This window comes from Sus scrofa, chromosome 6 (assembly GCF_054392235.1).
Source record: "Sus scrofa isolate SSC_HxYL_T2T_F1_AM1 chromosome 6, Sscrofa_HxYL_maternal_Yorkshire_Landrace_v2.0, whole genome shotgun sequence".
Lineage (NCBI taxonomy): Eukaryota > Metazoa > Chordata > Mammalia > Artiodactyla > Suidae > Sus > Sus scrofa.
In genome coordinates this window covers 10,866,238-10,884,123 of record NC_139388.1, presented here as the reverse complement: position 1 = coordinate 10,884,123, position 17,886 = coordinate 10,866,238, and the positions used below count along the sequence as shown (strand labels likewise).

General features: G+C 46.9%; 2 protein-coding genes across 4 annotated transcripts in view; one reads left to right on the top strand and one right to left on the bottom strand.

Annotated features, from left to right (window-relative positions):
- The window catches only part of LOC110260909 (uncharacterized), a 255,762-nt gene that overhangs the window by 28,460 nt on the left and 209,416 nt on the right, over positions 1-17,886 (bottom strand). The window lies entirely within an intron of this gene.
- The window catches only part of VAT1L (vesicle amine transport 1 like), a 161,495-nt gene continuing 144,812 nt past the window's right edge, over positions 1,204-17,886 (top strand). For both annotated transcript variants that reach the window (XR_014805396.1, XM_003126850.7), the window contains exon 1: positions 1,204-1,543. Coding sequence is in view for 1 of the 2 variants with exons in the window: in XM_003126850.7 (XP_003126898.3) it covers positions 1,314-1,543 (230 nt within the window). In the remaining variant the exon portion in view is untranslated. The remainder of the gene's footprint in view (positions 1,544-17,886) is intronic.

Sequence of the window (17,886 nt, the reverse complement as noted above, 5' to 3'; positions counted from 1 at the left end):
TTTTTGAGGAATAGAGGGCCAGACACTAGAGCAGAGAGGCCAAGGGGGAAATGGATGGAAAAGATGCACTGAAACCCTTCATTGTGTCATGTATCTCTGTAGGCTGTGTCCATCTCTGCCTCATGTTCCAAGAATGAATTCCTTAAAGGTAGGGGCCAAGAGTTGTATCTAGCCCAGCATTCAGTGCAAAGCAAATACAGAAAATTGATGTACCCATTTTACAGAGGGGGAAGACTGAGGCTTGAAAGACTGAATTATCCAAGATCCCAAGGCCGGTTGTTGCTGCACAGTTACTAGAATATAGACCTAGCACTTCTCAACTGTGTCTTTCTCTAAACTGCTGCAAGGCAATCCCCTCATCTTTTTTTCCTAAGAAGTCTTAACTTTTTCTCAGAGCTCTCTTTCAAAGGGCTTGATAACAAAATACAAAAAAGTCTGTTACTGTTGGGTGTGTGTGTGTGTGTGTGTGTGTGTGTGTGTGTGTGTGTGTGTGCGTGTGTGACTGTGTTGCCTGTGTTGGGGAGGGAGTGTACTGTTGATATGATTTTGGGGGTAGGCGGTCAAAACAAGAACAAGATCCTTTTCTGGTACAGGATTCTTTTTTGGAGTCTCTTTGATGGTTCCAAATAGTGCAAATGGTGAAAATTAGCCATCATGAAATGCTCCTGGCGGTGCTGGGTGAAGAGCATCTGCTATAACCCTGGAGGTCCCAAGTACAAAGACTGGGTCTGGACTCTTCAGAGAAGTGAGCGGGATTTCTAATTTCCCGTATCCTAAACCTCTCCATCCTTCTGGTCATGGCCAGTGACTTGAGAAACAGCCCAGTATCCCGTCTGTCCCGTCTGCCCTCGCAGATCCATGAGAGGAGGCAACCTTGGGGCGGGGAGGCATCCTCCAGGCCTAAACGTTCATCTCTGTCCATTTCAAGGCGCTCAGCCTGCGCCGTATATAACGAAGTATATGGGCCCACGGACGGGGAGATGGCGTTCTCTCTGCGTGTTTTATTCACGAGTTTTGGGCAAACCTTGACTCTGGATCTAAGATCAAGAGCCTGATTTGAAATTGGCTGAGAAACTGGAGTTGAGGCTTCACTCTGGTAGGGAAAGGCGGTGGGGAGCGAGGTGGAGCGGGGTGGGGGCGCAGCTCTTGGGAGGATTACGGCGGAGGCTGTGGACCGCGGCGCGGCTCGCAGAGGCTGCAGCCATTGCACCGCGGAGCATCCCACATTCAACAGGAGGAGCCCGCGGGAGAGAAGCCCCGAGCCCCACGCGCCACAGCCACTGCAGCCCGTGCGCCCCGCGCCCCCGCGCGCCATGGCCAAGGAAGGCGTGGAGAAGGCAGAGGAGACGGAGCAAATGATCGAGAAGGAGGCAGGCAAGGAGCCCGCGGAGGGCGGCGGCGGCGGCTCTCACCGCCTCGGGGACGCCCAGGAGATGCGGGCCGTGGTGCTGGCCGGCTTCGGGGGACTCAACAAGCTGCGGGTCACCCGGAAGGCCATGCCTGAGCCGCAGGACGGCGAGCTCAAGATCCGCGTCAAAGCCTGGTTCAGTATCCGCGCTTTTCTCCCTTTCTCTCTTTGCGTGCTTGGAGCTCCTCGGGAGCGGGAGCGGGTGGCAGAGCCTCGGTGGGGACGACGCTGCCCGGGAAAGAGCCTCCGTGGGCGTCCCCACTCCGCGTCCTCACCCGGGTCTCACCCCGCGGCCCCTGGCCGGCTGATGCTGGGGAGATGTCTAGAGGTGGCCCTCGCCCTTCCCAAGCTGGATGTAGGGGTGACCGGAGGAGACTGTGAGCTCCCGGGAGGGGAAAGGTGGATGGTGGCGCCCCTCGCTCAGGGTCTCGAAGATTGCGCTGCGGGAGCTCTCCGTGGGGTAGGACAGCTGAGCTGCCAGGAGAGGGGGTTTGATGATAACATAGCTAAAAAATTAACAATCGTCGGCTAACCGTGTATCGGCCATCGTATTTTGGTTTTTGGTGGGTTTTTTTTGTTTTTGTTTTTGTTTTTTTTTAGTTTTATGTGTGCGATCTTATTTAATACTTTCTGGGACGCAGTGAGTTAGGTACCATCATTGTTCCCGTTACAGGTGAGGCAGCGAGGGCTCAGAGAGTGATTTGCCCCAGATCATTCAGCCGCCACTAAGTGGCATGGCTAGGATTTGTTACTGCATCTTTTTCTTAACATCTAGTTATTGTCCTGTTGGGGCTGGGGACAGGGTGCAGGGCTGGGGAAATGCGTCCTGACTCCTCAGGGCTGCACCCTCCCCTCCTTTTGGTCTGATATGGAAAATGGAACTGGGATTTAGGGGATACCCAGCATCTAAGCCCTGCAAATCATGAGGCCAAAGCTACTACTTAACCCTCCCACTTCCCCACTAGCATCTTCTGTGTTTCTCTAAAGAGGAAAACCAAACAAACAAACTGCTCATCTTCTCCAAACTCCTGCTCCCATCTCAGAAGGAGCTCAGCCACGCAAGTACCCTTCTACTTCCCACTGCCGCTGGGATTCCTCCTGTGGTGTAGAAGCCTCTCTTGCACTGTCACTATATGGTCATCTCCCCAGAGTTCTGGGGAGGGAGGGTTCGCCTCCAGGGTTGACGGGACCGACACTTGGAGATGTCTATGCAGCGGCACCGTGGGAAGCTTTCAGGGGGAATTTGCTGTGAGCACAGAGAGATGGGCCCATCCCTTCCCATCGCTGTGTTTGAAATCCCCCAATAGATGCTGCTCCCTAAAGCAGCAGCCAGGTTCAGATTAGACGCCTGAACCCAGAATCTGAAACTGCCTAGAGGCGCCAGAACCCAGAATCTGAAACTGCCTAGAGGCGAGAAAAATGCAAAGGAGCTTCCCCACCCCTTGACCACTTTAAGAGCTGGCTCAGCTTTCATTCGCCAGGCTGGGAGGCAGCTGGAGGGAGGGAGGCACTGGTCTCTGGCTCACTCCTCATCGGAGGGGCGGGTCATGTTTGACTCTGAACACGGGGTCTCTCTCTGGGAAACTCAGGTCAGGGCAAGAGGCTATGGCAAACTGGGGGATCCTATCCAGTTCTATTTTGTTAACTCTTGCTGAACCAAGCTGACTGATCCCCAGAGGCTGAGCTTTACCTCCGCCCTGCTCACCAATAAATTCCCAATGTCTGGCTCGGAGCTTGGTACCCAGGACGTCCTGAGTAAGTTACTGCTGAATGACTACATCATTGCGGAAGGAAGAGATGGAGGAGAGGTGCCTGGAGGGGGATGGTTGAGTCATTCTTTTTCTTCACCTGCTGGTGGAAGAACATCTGCCTAGTAAAATTTAAACTGTGTATCAATAATTCTCCAGCCTCGACCACTAATCAAAAATATTATGTTTTTATTATGTGTGTGTATGTTGTGTAATTTATGATCCTCCCTTCAAACTGACGACTGGACTGGGTTCTCAGACTCTTTGTCACAGTGTATATTCAGAGAGTGAAAATGTTGAAGCTACTTTTTATAAGAAAAGAGACCCATCTGCAGGGCACATAAGTCTGGGTTCTCCAGCTTTTTTTTTTTTTTTTAAGTAGTCCTTTTCATTCTTTTTTAAGAATTGTAGTTGATTTACAGGGTTGTGCTGATTTCTGCTGTACAGCAACGTGACCCAATCATACATACATATATGTGTGTGTGTGTGTGTGTGTGTATATACATTCTTTTTTTTATATCATCTCCCATCATGGTCTATCCTGGGAGGCTGGTCCAGCCTTTTGCTTACTGCATAAATGCTGAGAGGACCTGAAGCATTGTGAAATAATAAATGTCAAGATGAAAGCCTGGAGATTGATTTTCAAAGGCAGACAAGACACATAAGCCTGTTCTTCACTGGAGCTGTACACACACACACACACACACACACACACACTGGAATCATTGTGGATCCCCCACCCCAGCTGTTCAGAAAGCCAACCAGCCATTGTGGGGGGGGGGGTTGGATTTGGAAAACAACATTGTAAAGGGCCCAGAGTGATTTTCACTTCCCCACGCTGGAAGTGGAGTTAATCGGTTTTGCAGGTGGGGACTGGAATCGGTTTATGAAGGTTGCCTGCTGGGCCTTTCCTCCTCCACTGGGCTGGGATTGGCTGGCCAACGATGCCACTGATTGTACGTCCAACCTTGGGAGCCCAGATGAGTCATGCTGTAGTTTTATGAATCAGCTGATGGCCTCCTGGATGAAGGTTCCCCTTTTGTGTGTCTCTCTCTCAATCTCTCTTTTTTTTGTTCTCTATTTTTAATGGAAATATTTTATCGTCAAATAGGATATGCCTTTTGCTAGAGGATAAAGCATACTGCATCTGAACTAGTATTATTCAGACCTACAGTGAGGGTCTAAGCTGGTTACTGTATGAACTTTCTGAAAATGGAAGAGAAGAGGCAGCAAAAAAAAAAATCCATATTTTATTCATTTATGCCTCTATTTATAGTCCAATGAGACAGGTTATGTGGTAGAGTAAGTTGAGGCTTGGAGATGTTGAGTGGTTTGCTTAAAACCTCACCCAGACAGAACTTGAATCCTGGGTTGTCTCTCTTTAAAGTCCTGCTGTTTGCCTTGTATTCAATTTTGTCTCCCTCTGCGAAAAGGCCACAAGAGATGTGATTTACCTCTGTGGACCTTTGGCGTGTAAGCTTGCTTTCTTTCCTTTCTTTAGTGAATGTGGCTCCTTTGATCTGTTTATGTCTGGCTTAAGAAAACATTCTCTGGCTCTTCCCCCAGTAACATGGCTTTCCCCCCCAAAGTGGAGGTTTGATGGTCAAACACAGCTCAGAAGGAACCACTGTGGGCAGCGTGGGGTGGGATCAAGAGCCCAGTCTAGTCTCCTGTCTAAACTGTTATGAGAACATCAGCTTTGATGGGGAACCCATTTCATCAACTGTTCGTTAAACAATTTAGACAGCAAGCCATTTAAGGGGCCGAGCAGAAAACGTGCATGGTCTTTGGAGAAACTGGATCTGTGTGACCTTGGGGAAACTGTCTCTTAACTTCTCCAAAGTTTTTCTTTTTTTCTTTTTTTTTTTTTGTCTTTTTGCTATTTCTTGGGCCGCTCCCGCGGCATATGGAGTTTCCCAGGCTAGGGGTCTAATCGGAGCTGTAGCTGCCAGCCTATGCCAGAGCCACAGCAACTCGGGATCCGAGCCGCGTCTGCAACCTACACCACAGCTCACGGCAATGCCGGATCGTTAACCCACTGAGCAAGGGCAGGGATCGAACCCGCAACCTCATGGTTCCTAGTCGGATTCGTTAACCACTGCGCCACGATGGGAACTCCATCCAAAGTTTTTCATGCCTCAACTGCACAATGGAGATCATTAGATGAGTGTCATGGTGTTGAGAGGACCAGATGCAAGAAAAGAGACGGGCCCAGTGTCGGCACTAAGTACACAGTAGTTGTGACTGTTCTCGTATCTGTGCCTCGATGACCTATTTCCTGGTGACTTGATGCCCTGGAGGCCATCATTTAAATCACGAATCTAGTGGAGGCAATATCCCATCACATCTGCCTAGTAATGCAGAGCGAGACCTTTCTAGACATATGTTCCATCTCAGCCACTTGCCAACTGGCTATCTCAGGTCTGATCCCCTGGAGGCAGAGCCTGAAACACGGATGCTTTTTGAAGTGGTTGATGGAGGGGGTGCTTTCAGGTGAATGGGAGCAAGAAAGCAGCCTAGGGCAGGTGAGGGAGCCAAGAAGAGTTGGGTCTCTGCTGGACCCCAGCAGGAGTTCTGGAGTATGAGTTGAATCACAGAGTCCATCTGACCCAGTAGCGATGGGGGAAGCCTTCTGTGTCCCTGCACCCCTCACGCCCTGTCATCAGTGGCTTATGGGCTCCGAGCTGCTTCCTGAGTGGGGGCGGGAAACCTGTCAAGCGGAGGCAGTTTTGGTGCTGAGGGCAGTTCTCCACCAAAGAGGGGGCGCGACTGCTCTGAGCTGCCAGCTCTCTTCTCAGGTGGTGGATGGGTGCACAGCCCAGTAAAAGGGATCTGAGTGAGGCACAAACAGTGCCCTTCATGCTAACTGACCTTGAACGTGCCACTCACTCCTCTTCAGCTTCCTGGTCTATAAAATGGAGATAATGATAGCATCTCCCTTCATAGGGCTGGAAGGGGGTTTAAATGAGATACACAGTCCATCAGGACCTTGGCAGTGATGCCTGGCACAGTGCAAGTGGTCCATGAATGCTGGATATTATTATTTAAACTATTATTCTTGGTTTCCATAGATAACCCTGAGAGTTTATCATTCAGACCGGAACTCTTGAAGAGTGAAAAGGGCACTATTAATAATTATTCTGGGACAGCAGGGACAAACTGGAACTGCTCTATGCAAGCTAGGGTTTGTGGTCCCCCTGCCAGCTGATAGGGGTCAGACCTGTGCCTATGTTGCCAGCAGTCTTGTCACGGGGGAGCTTCTCTTGGACAAGAATGGGTAGGATTTGAGGCTGAGGGTCTCCAGATTGGCACTAGGAACGTATTTAAGTGGCCATTAACTAGCCTGTCTGTTTTGTGGCTCATATTGGCTTGTGGTGGAAAGGCACTAATGGGTGTTGGACGTTTACTTTCCCAGACTGATTTATAGCAAGAGGCTACATGAGACTGCTGGAATGAGACCAACTGGATGAAAAATAGTTCCAGCCAGTCAGGGCTCCATTGGCTGATCTGCCAATGGGCTGAGGGCAGGCCACGCTAGAGGAAAGCCAGCAGGTTGGTAGGATCCTAATGTATCACAAGCGTAAAGTGCACTGGAGCTGGGCAGGGGGGGGACTCAGGTCTACTGGGCGCTTGCCGTCAGCCAGCAAGGAGTTACAAGCCTGCTACATGCTCTTCATTTTCTCCTAATGGCAACTCAACAAGATCGGTGGTCCTATCTCCACTTTAAAGATGAGGAAACTGACATTCAGAGACAGGTGAAGAGCACACACTGCTAAGTGGAAGAACAGGGTCAAGATCCAAGTCTGCCTTCCTCCTAGACTCTTGCTGTGGGGGAGTCAGATTGTCAGAGAGACACAGGGCCAAAGGCACCGTGGAGAGAGGGCGGGGGGCAGAGAGACAGTGAAAGACTAAGAGACAGAGAGGCACACAGACTGGACTCAGAAATACAGAGGAAGAACCGTGAACGCATTTGATGGATTTGAAGTAGAGCTGATGAGACTCAAAACTGCATGGTGCCATCTTGCCCCCTCCCCTGCCAAAATGGCCATCGTGTTTCCGAATGGCATCCACTTTCCCTCCATTTCTGAAGTACAGGATGCTCTGGGGATCCACCTAGGACCACGTTGCCATGCCTGTTGACCCGCAATACTCATGCTGATTGAACACAATCTCCACTCAAACCCTGAGTTCCTTTCTCTGCCCCTTTTGCCTCCAGTGGTCTATTGCTGCATCGGCAACTTGAGCGCAGAATGTTCCCAAACAAGGCCGCATTAAAGTGTCCCTGACAAGGCCAATTCAATGAGATATGACCAGTATGATCTTCCCTGGGTTTATTCAAATAAACAAATGGGGCAGATGAGGTCAAGTGACACAGATGTTTGCAAAACCGAGAAATTGCTTGGAAGGTCTCTAATGCCTGAGATAGGAGCCACTCTGGCACAGAGACTAGAATAAAGTGTTCTGGATCCCTCTGTGTTGGATGGGGCTATGAGGACGTGACAGGGAAGGATGACTCTGCTGAGTCACATTGAGCCCTACTAGTGATAGAAGCATGGAGATGCTGCTTCAGGGGACTTTCTGATGCATCGAAGTGTGCATTTTCCCATCAACTGTGTCTTCCCCAGGGAGGGTTGGTGATGGTGAGAGTGTCTATCCTTGATGCAATAATGGAACAGATTTCTTGTCTCCCCAGCAATTGGGGGAAGAAAGGAAGCTCAGAATCAGTGATGCGTCTATTTCATAGGAAAAGGAAGCATACGGCATCTTACAGGATAGCTGGCATATAGGTTCCCATAAACAGCAGCCTGATCTTAATTAGACAGACGCCAATGGCAGGTGGCCCAGGATGGGCAAAGGGAGTGATGACCAATATTCGAGCTCACCCTCTTCTCCGTGTGCAGCATCTTTGCAACAATAAATCCTATCATCCTCGTTGTTTTTCATCTGACCCTCACAACGCATGAGGTTATCATCCTTACTTTTGAAGAGAGGAAAAAAGGGGACTGAGAGACAAAGTGGCAAGAGTGAGAAGCTACAGCAGATCTGAGTGTAGACCCCTAACCCTGCCTCACTGTGGCTGTGTGATCTTCAGCAGATAGCACTTTCAACTTGCCTGTGTCCTCACCTTGGTAATAACACCCACTTGGGGGTACTGTTATGAAGACTGGCTGAGAGTCTGTCAACGTCCTGACTGCTCTTGGCACATAGTGGGTGCTCAAGAAATGTTATTTTCCTCCCTCAGTTGCATAGGCTGCAAAAGACAGAACCAGAGCTTGAACCCAGAGATTACCAGCTCTGGTTCCTGGGCTGGTAATCTCCCATCAAACTGTGCTGGCAGCAGGATGCTGGCTTTTGAGTCTTGTTCCCAGGGTTGGGAATGGACAGGACTGATGTTCTGCCCCCTCACACCAGCTCTGTGCACACCTATCCAGGGCAGACCCAGGGATTTTTTTTTTTTTTTTTTTTTTTGATAGTTGGGTGTGCAGAACAGCCCAACCTTTGGAGTTTGGTTCGCAAGTGTTCAAAGGAAGCACAGTCCCGTGACATTTGGGAAAATCATTGACATTCTTTGTTGACAGCAAAGTTCACCCAGACATGGGGCATAGCACCCGGGTGACCCCAAGTTCCTGCCACCTCGTATTCTTCCTTGGGATCTTTTTTGGCATCGTGGCATTTGTCATAGAAGAAAAAGTTTAATTAGACACAAGAAGAGACTTCCTAGGAAAGGGCAGCGGGCGTGTAATCTCAAATTAGTTTGATTCCTCTGTGTGTGATCTTACACAGAACATTGGCTGGAGCCGTGATATTAAGATGAATAAATTAGTGTCTGAAGGCCCAAGAGGTAAAATAGATGCTCCAGTGAAAGGGGCTGTTTCATCTTTGAACGTGATATTTGCTGGATGAGCATATGCAGTGGGCTCCTGTCCTCGGTCCCCTTCTGTTGATGATCTGACCCTCAGCCAAGGGTCAAGGGTCTTCCCCAGCACTGTGCTGGAGCCGGGAACGTACCAACCAGTGCTTTTCCAAACTGAACCCCCTTGACAGGTTAAAGCACTGGATCCTCTTACTCCTGACTTTCCAAATGCTTGTAGTCCCCAGAGCCCAGGGCAGGATGTCTCTGTTCTGTGAGAAGAAGGATAATGATTCATTTCTTGGCCTGGCACTGACGAAACACCCAAACTGGAGGGCAATCAGGATGCTTTTTTGGTTCTGAAAGAGTTAACCATTGAGGTGAAACAGACTTGGAGTCAAGTCCTGGATCTGATCGTGTTAGCAACCTATAACCTTGGGGAAATGACTTAATCTTTTGAGACCTCAGTTTGCTTATCTGTAATATGGGGATAATTATAGTCCCCATGGGGTACTTGTTCGGGTGTTAGGATAAGAAGAGAGATCATGTCTAAAGTATCCAGCAATGATGTTGGCACATTTCATATCTGTTGAATGAATGAAGTCCTTGTCATATAGTATCTGCTTAATATATATTAATGGTGGGGAGAAGATGCAAAAAAACAAAACCCTTAGAAAGTCCTTCCGCATTTCATACAGTTTTCTGAATGGAGACCCTAGAAGAGGGGGACTTTTAGGCTCCCCTCTTTCCTTCTTTCATCTATTACCTTCTCATGGGTTAGATTCATGATTCATAGGACTTGGCTACTGCAATGAGTTGCCTTCTTGACACTGGGAAAGATGGTGGCCTTTCGCCCCAGGTGGCTTCTGCGAGTTTAGCAAGCCCCCATGCCAAGGTTTTTTCCTCTCAATTTTCATATATTCAGGAAGGAATGTGATTGGCTCCTCATGCCCCTGGATCTCTCTCACTCTCTCTGGCCCAAGGGGATGAGGTGCTGTGATTGGTCACATTTGCATCTTATGCCCTCCTACCCTGACATAAAAGAACGGAGCATCATGACTGACAGCCCCACCAGGAACACATGACATCAGTGTGTGGTGTGTGTTTGTCTGTGTGTGTGGGGGGGGGGTTGATACTTAAATGGGATGGAGGGCAGTTACCAGACAATGCAGGTAAGAAAAACATTGGATGGATCAAAAGGGAAGCCATCATGGCAGACAGGAGACTCTTCTTCACCCAGAAAAACTGAAGAATCAGAGGGGGGGCTGGAGAAGGCAGCTCTGTATCTGATTTTGAAACCTTACACTTCTCAACACAGAGTTCCTAAATCGTATTAAATAACCTATATAATTGCCACTTTGAAGCCCATCACCCTATAAAGAGGGGTCCAAGGTGTCCACGATTCTGGTAACCTTGCACGTTCCAGACATGGTCCCCGTTTCCATTTGACTGGGGCACACCACGCCTGGTGCTTGGTTAAGGGTAGGCACTCTGGTGGTGACAGAGTGAATCTATCGCTGACTTTCCCCCAAAGTGTTAGGTGTGTATTTCTACACACGTGGCCATGTCACTTGGAAATCTGACTTTCCTGATACTAACAGTGGCCTATCCAAGCCAGCGTGCCTTCAGGCCCCTCTGTCATCTCATCTCTTTGGCAAGAGCTCTGCATCTCTCCAGCAGGCAGCTCTTTGAGTGAAGAATGGCAAGAATTCCAAAGGGGCTATGTTTTTGGAGCGTTTTGCTTCTCTTTGACACGGTCTGTTCCCTTGAAACCTGAAGATCACTTTTTTTTTTTTTTCCCCTTTTTAGGGCCACACCCGCAGCATGTGGAAGTCTCAAGGCTAGGGGTTGAACTGGAGCTGCAGCTGGCAACCTACATGGCAGCCACAGCAACGCCAGATCCTTAACCTGCTGAGTGTGGGGCCAGGGATCAAACCCACGTCCTCATGGACACGAATCAGGTGTGTTACCCCTGAGCCACGACGGGACCTCCCAACGATCACTTCTTGAATCCTCTAAATCCTCTACTTTCTAAAGGCTTGGAGACAGGGGCTGCTGATGTTTCAAGATACTCTGTCATTTCCTCCTTATGGACATTCGGCTCCATGGAGACTCAGGCTCTCAGAGAGAACTCAGCGTGGGCTTCTGAGGATGGTTATCCCAAGAGCACTTAACTCAAGTGTTCCTGCGATGCTTCTACCCCTGGGAACCCCAGGCCCCGCCAGCCTGGATGTTCAAACAACACTTCACTAACCTAAATGCGCTTGGGTAATCACTGTGCAAGACATACATACATCAAATCATTATGTTGTACACTTTAAATTAATAGAGTATGGCAGTTACAGCTCAATTAAATTGGAAAATAGAAGAATATTCCACACTATTGAAAAAAATCAACCTCTTAAAACCAGCAGTGAGTTGAGGACTGTTCCTACCTTCCTTTGTAGGTATGGGGAGCCCCACCTTCAGTACTTTCCAGAGAGTTGCAAGGGCTTCTTAGGGGGTGTTGGCTGGTGCTCAGAAACACTGTTCTGCTGCCCCCATTGATTCTGGCCCTCTCCTGTTGCCCTGTTCTTCTCTTCCCCATACACTGAAGCCACTCAGGGTGTTTTATTTTCTCTCCATCGCAGGTGAAGCCTGACCCTCGGCTGAGACTGCACACTGCCCCCACTCCCCACCACGTCCAACGACATAGGTTATAAATCAGAATATGCCACCTCCTGTATTCTGTGCTCCTGCTGCGTGGAGCTAATAACGACACTCTTGTTGTTAACTGCTTATCACCATTATTATCACAATGACCTTTATTGAGTGCTTTCTGTGTGAGCCTGTGTTAAGTGTTTTAGAGCAATTTCTAGGGTACCCAACATTTTCCAAATGAAGGAACAGGATCAAAAGAGTAAGAGAACATGCTTGAGATCACACAACTAATCAGACAAAGAGAGCTGGGAACTGAGCCAGGCTTTCCCTCATTCCAAGGCCTCTCTCAGACATATTCCTCTGTTTTAGAGACAAAAACTCCTAAAATTGAAGGGCAATCTGAGTTGGAATTAATACTGGCAGGCTTCTTCCTCCAGGCTTGTGTTCTTCCACTCTCATTTCCATTAGGGTGAGTTCTTCTCTTTCCCCCAGAAGGCTTATCTGCTCTTCATGCAAATAGATCCATAGTGGGGCAACTCCGCTGGCTCAGACAGTCTAAATTCTACAGTAAACTCTAAAGAAGCTTTCAAACTGCGTTCTACACAGCCCCCTCCGCTTCCTCCCAGTGCTTCTTTAAAGTAACTATCCATCAAGAAACAGACTTAAAAAAAAAAAAAAAAAAAAAAAAAGATCCCTGCCTAAGATCAAAAAGAATTCCCTTTCATTTATCTATGCTACACCTTGTTCAATCAGCTAATGGGGAGATATTAAACCCACTGTTCCTATGATGGGTCTGAATGATTTTGTAATTGGAGTCTCTTTATGCTCCAGCTAAACTCACTAAAAACCGTTCAGACTGGGGACCTTGTAATAAACTCTGACTCAATGTTTTTGCAGCCGGAATCCGGGATGCCTAAAGCAGCTAAAAACATGCGCCCCTCCCCCAATAGTTCTTTCAGGTCTTCCTGCTTTCAGGTCCTGGAGACCCTTTCTGAGGACCTCAGAGGAGCCAGTCCATGCCCCCGGGGCTGCTCCTTCATAGGAAATAAATACCAAAGGCACCAAACACCGTCCCACCCACTTGAAATCGATGCCTCTGTCCTCAACCCACAGCCCTTGTGCGAGACTCGACTTTTTCCCTTTGCTCTTTCTCAGCATTCTTCTTTCCTTTTCCTATTCTTTTTTCCCCCTTTTTGTATCCTAGATTTAGCTGGGACAATTCACTCTTGAATAGAAGCCCGATTTTCAATGTAATTGAAAAGCACTGTCAAATTCTATTGCGTCCTTGAGAAAACGCCAAAGCTGGATCCATCTGTGCTATGAAGAAAAACTTCTCCAAGAATTTCTCTTCCAATTTACATCCTCCTCTGCCCAGCCTCTCTCCCTGTGCTCTTTAAACTCTCCCAGCCTCTCGAACCTTGCCCCTGCCAGCTCACCTCTCTCTTTGCTCACCTTTCACATCAATTCTTTTATCTTCCACAATAAATACTTGCTCCTCCCAAAGCACCTCAATCAAGCAGGTCTTTGATTTCTCAGTTTCCCCTTTATGACACAGCAAGGCTGCCAACCAATAATTCCCTTTAGTGGAAGGAAAGGAAAGAGCTTGCCTCCCTCCTAGATATTTTTCTCCTTACATCGTCAGTGGAGAAATCATTGTTGGCCAGACTCAGATACGCCCTGGGCTAAGCAGTGAACAGGAAAGATGGATTTTAGAACAAACTCTCTACCTTGGAATTGTTCACAGTCTGTGGGGAAGACAGCAGGGTAGTGATGCTGCTACTGCCTCTTTCTTAGGTTAGTTACTTTTTTAGAAAATGAAGTACGGTTGATTTACAATGTCTTGGTAGTTTCCAGCGTACAGCAGAGTTATTCAGTGATACATATAGATGCATATTCCTTTTCATATTCTTCTCCATTATGGTTTATTACAGGATATTGACCTAGAGTTCCCTGTATTCTGTAGTAGGACCTTGTTGTTTATCTCTTTTGTATGTAGTAGTGTCTACCTGCTAACCCCAAACACCTACCTTATCCCTCCCCACTTCTTCCCCTTTGACAACCACAAGTTGCTCTTCTATATCTGTGAGTTGGCTTCTGTTTTGTAAGTATGTTCACTTGTGGCATATTTCAGATTCCACATATAAGTGATACACGGTATTTGTCCTTTTCTTTCTGATTTACTTCACTTAGTATGATCATGTCTAGGTCCACCCATGCTGCTGCAAATGGCATCATTTCACTCTTTTTTATGGCCGACTAATATTCCATTTGTGTGTGTGTGTGTGTGTGTGTGTGTGTGTGTAAATATATATACCACATCTTTATCTATCCCTCTGCTGATGGACATTTAGATGGCTTCTGTGTCTTGGTTATCATGAATAGTGCTGTTATGAACAATGGGGTGCATGTATCTTTTCAAATTAGAGTTTTCATCATTTCTGGATATATGCCCAGGAGTGGAATTGGTAATTCACATGGTTACTCTATTCTGAGTTTTTTAAGAAACCTCCATACTGTTCTCCACAGTGGCTGCACCAACTTACATTCCCCCTGACAGTGTACGAGGGTCCCCTTCCCTCTACACCCCCCCGACATTTCTTATTTGTGGACTTCCTAATGATGGCCATTCTCACTGGGGTGAGGTGGTACCTCACTGTAGTTTTGATTGGCATATCTCTAATAAAGACTAGTTAAATTTAAATGGTCATTAAGTAAAATTGAAAGTTCGCTTCCTCAGCCACACTTGTGACATCTCAAACGTTCAGTAACCACGCATGGCTAGCGGCTGCCATCACTGCAGAAGGTTCTACGGGGCACTGTTGCTCTAGCCTTGACTCTGTTTTCCTGTTGTGAAATACTGGGGGGGAGGTTGTCAGCAGCAATGACTTAGGAGATAAACTGTCATGATATAGCAAAAATGGACTGTTTCTCTATGGGAACCCATTCTCTTTGGGGCGCCAATGAGCAGTCAAGCAGTAAGCACGTTGCACTGGCTTGTAAGCCTTCTCCCCTCCGTGGAGAGGCAGGATGAGGTTGAAGATGCTGGGAGAACGAGAGCAAAGGGCACAGCCCTTCCTAAGTGACACTCTGCTGTGGAAGCCTCCATAACTCCTGAAGATGAGTTGGTAACTGCCCTCCCTGAGCTAGTTGCAGCTTTGTCCCACTGCCCGTTGGGGAGTTGTCCTACGGTGCAGTCATGGGTTTCGTTCATCTCTGAGCGCCTGGGAAGCAGGGACGTCATTGTCGCTACTGTAACACTGGTCCTGAGCCAAGCCCCGAATCATGGGAGGTCTGTTGAATTTAAATTAAATTAGACTGACAGGGAACCATACTCAACATCCTGTAATAACCTATAATGGGAAAGAATCTAAAAAAGACTATTACTGAAACTAAAACAACATTGCAAAGCAACTGTCTTTCAATAAAAATTTTAAAAAGCAAAAAAGGAAATATGACTTTGTATTAAAATATACATGTAATTTAGGTTTTAATAAATTATGGATGGATTGCAAGAAAAAAACTAAATTAGATTGAATATACTGTATAACCAGTCACCACCAGGCACCTGTTTGAAGTCAGTATCTAACCTGGACCATAGAGATGTTTACCTTTTCAGGAACCTGCTTGGGAATGAATACCTGCTGTATCCGCAGGAGATGCTGCGGGTAAAGAAATTTCTCCAGGTCCAGACATCCAAGGGGGAGGCTTGGCATTAACGGGAACTTGTTTTGGAGCCATTCATGCCATGCTTTTCTGTTTCTGTTGAAAACGGCTCTTGATATTTGGACATTCAGTGTATCTTCTTGGTCGTTTTGTTCTGTGCTTGAAACCTCTGTGTTTGGCATACTAATTTGGACGTATGATCAGAATGTATTTCCTCTCTCTGAAGAATAACAGACTTGTACAGCTGTAGCTCAGGCTGGTATTGCCCGTCATATGTTCTAGATAAAGGCATCTGGCCTGGGCAACAACAGCTTTATGTCTTTAACAGGTAAAGTGGGAGATTACAGAAAACATCAGCTGTGTTAGAGAACTTCATGTTTCATATCTAAAGATAATGGTGAGGAGTTCCTGTCGTGGCGCAGTGGTTAACAAATCTGACTAGGAACCATGAGATTGCGGGTTCAATCCCTGGCCTTGCTCAGTGGGTTTGGGATCCGGTGTTGCCGTGAGCTGTGGTGTAGGCTGGTGGCTATGGCTCCAATTAGACCCCTAGCCTGGGAACCTCCATATGCCGCGGAAACGGCCCTAGAAAAGGAAAAAAGACAAAAAATAAATAAAAATAAAAATAATGGTGAGACGAGGCAGGTGGGATCATGGGGAGACAGACATGGGGGGGACTGGTATCAGTAGCCATGGCCGGGAGAAGGGATTTGGAGCATCTATAACACTTTTTTTTTAAAAATTCTTTGTATTTTATTTTCTCTGGAGATAGAGGGAAATGGTGTACTTATAATAAAAAAGTTTTCTATTTTTTTGTTGTTGTTGTTGTTGTTTATTAGTGGAAGAGTCAGATTTTAAACCAGGAATTTCATTTTAGAATTTGGGCTCTTGGAGTTGCCACTGTGGCACAGGGAGTTAAGAATCCAACTGCAGTGACTGGGGTTGCTGCAGAGGCGTGGGTGAGACCCCTAGCCCAACGCAGTGGGTTGAAGGATCCCTCATTGCCACAGCTGTGGCATAGTTAGCAACTGCAGCTCAGATGCAACCCCTGGTCTGGGAACTTCCATATGCCATGGGTTCAGCCATGAACGTTTTTTTTTTAAATAAAATAAAAAGAATTTGGGTTCTTAACACTATCCCATGCTCTGTTTTAGCATCACACATGACAGTCTGTTTAGAAAATATGGTTGAGTTGGAGTTCCCATCGTGGCTCAGTGGTTAACGAATCCGACGAGGAACCATGGGGTTGCGGGTTTGATCCCTGGCCTTGCTCAGTGGGTTGGGGATCCGGCGTTGCCATGAGCTCTGGTGTAGTTTGAAGGCGAGGCTCGGATCCCGCATTGCTGTGGCTCTGGCTGTAGGCTGGTGGCTACAGCTCCGATTGGACCCCTACCCTGGGAACCTCCATATGCTGTGGGATCGGCCCTAGGAAAGGCAAAAAGACCAAAAAAAAAAAAAAAAAAAAAAAAAAAAAAAGAGAGAGAAAGAAAAAAGAAAAAAAAAAGAAAATATGGTGGAGTCGAAAAGTTTTGTTTAAAATTTCTATCCTGTCTCTTATGCTTATGTACCATTTCAAATTATTTATTTAGTCAATTTGAGTGTCAGTTTTTAGTTATTTGTTCTTGGTTAACGGACTTGAAGAGGAGTTTATTTACTAGTTGATGAAGATCTTAGCAGAAGCAAAATTATTTGTTCAGAGGTTACTCCTTCTTTTCTATAATTTTTTGTTTTATTGCATTTCTTTTCTTTTCCTTATTCCCCTCCCCCTGCCTTTTTTTTTTTTTTTTTTTTTTTTTTGGTTTTTTACGGCCACACCAGCCTATGGAAGATCTCAAGCGAGGCCAGAGATCTGACCCATATCCTCATGGATACTAGGCTGGTTCTTAACCCAATGAGCCCTGCATTTCTTTTTTAAATTGAAGTGTAGCAGATCTACCATATTGTATAAGTTTCAGGTGTATAACAGAGTGATTCAGGTTTTGTTTTTTTTTGTTTTGTCTTGTTTTGTTTTGCTTTTTAGGGCCACACCCATGGCATATGGAAGTTCCCAGGCTAGGAGTCGAAACAGAGCTGCCGCTGCCTGCCTACACCACAGCCATGGCAATGTGGGATCTGAGCTGCATCTGCGACCTACACCACAGCTCACAGCAACACTGGATCCTTAACCCACTAAGCAAGGCCAGGGATCGAACCCAAGTCCTCATGGATACTAGTCGGATTCATTACTGCTGAGCCACAATGGGAAGTCCCACAATTTTTAAAACTTATACTCCATTTAGAGTTATTACAGACTATTGGCTATACTCCCTGTGCTATACAATGTGCGCTTATAGCTTATAGTAGTTTGTACCTCTTAATTCTCCTCCCCCTTCCAGCCCCTCCCCTGACACATGTGGAGAACAAACTCTGATGGACCTAAGATGGCTTTTGTCTCTTGAGGTCCTCCAGGGCCGTTATGGCTATTCTCAAATGAGAGATGCCGTCTGAGATTTGCACAAAAGTTATCCTTATTTTTTTTAAAATTATTTTAAAGAAAATCTTATTATGGCTGCATCCATGGCATATGGAAGTTCCTG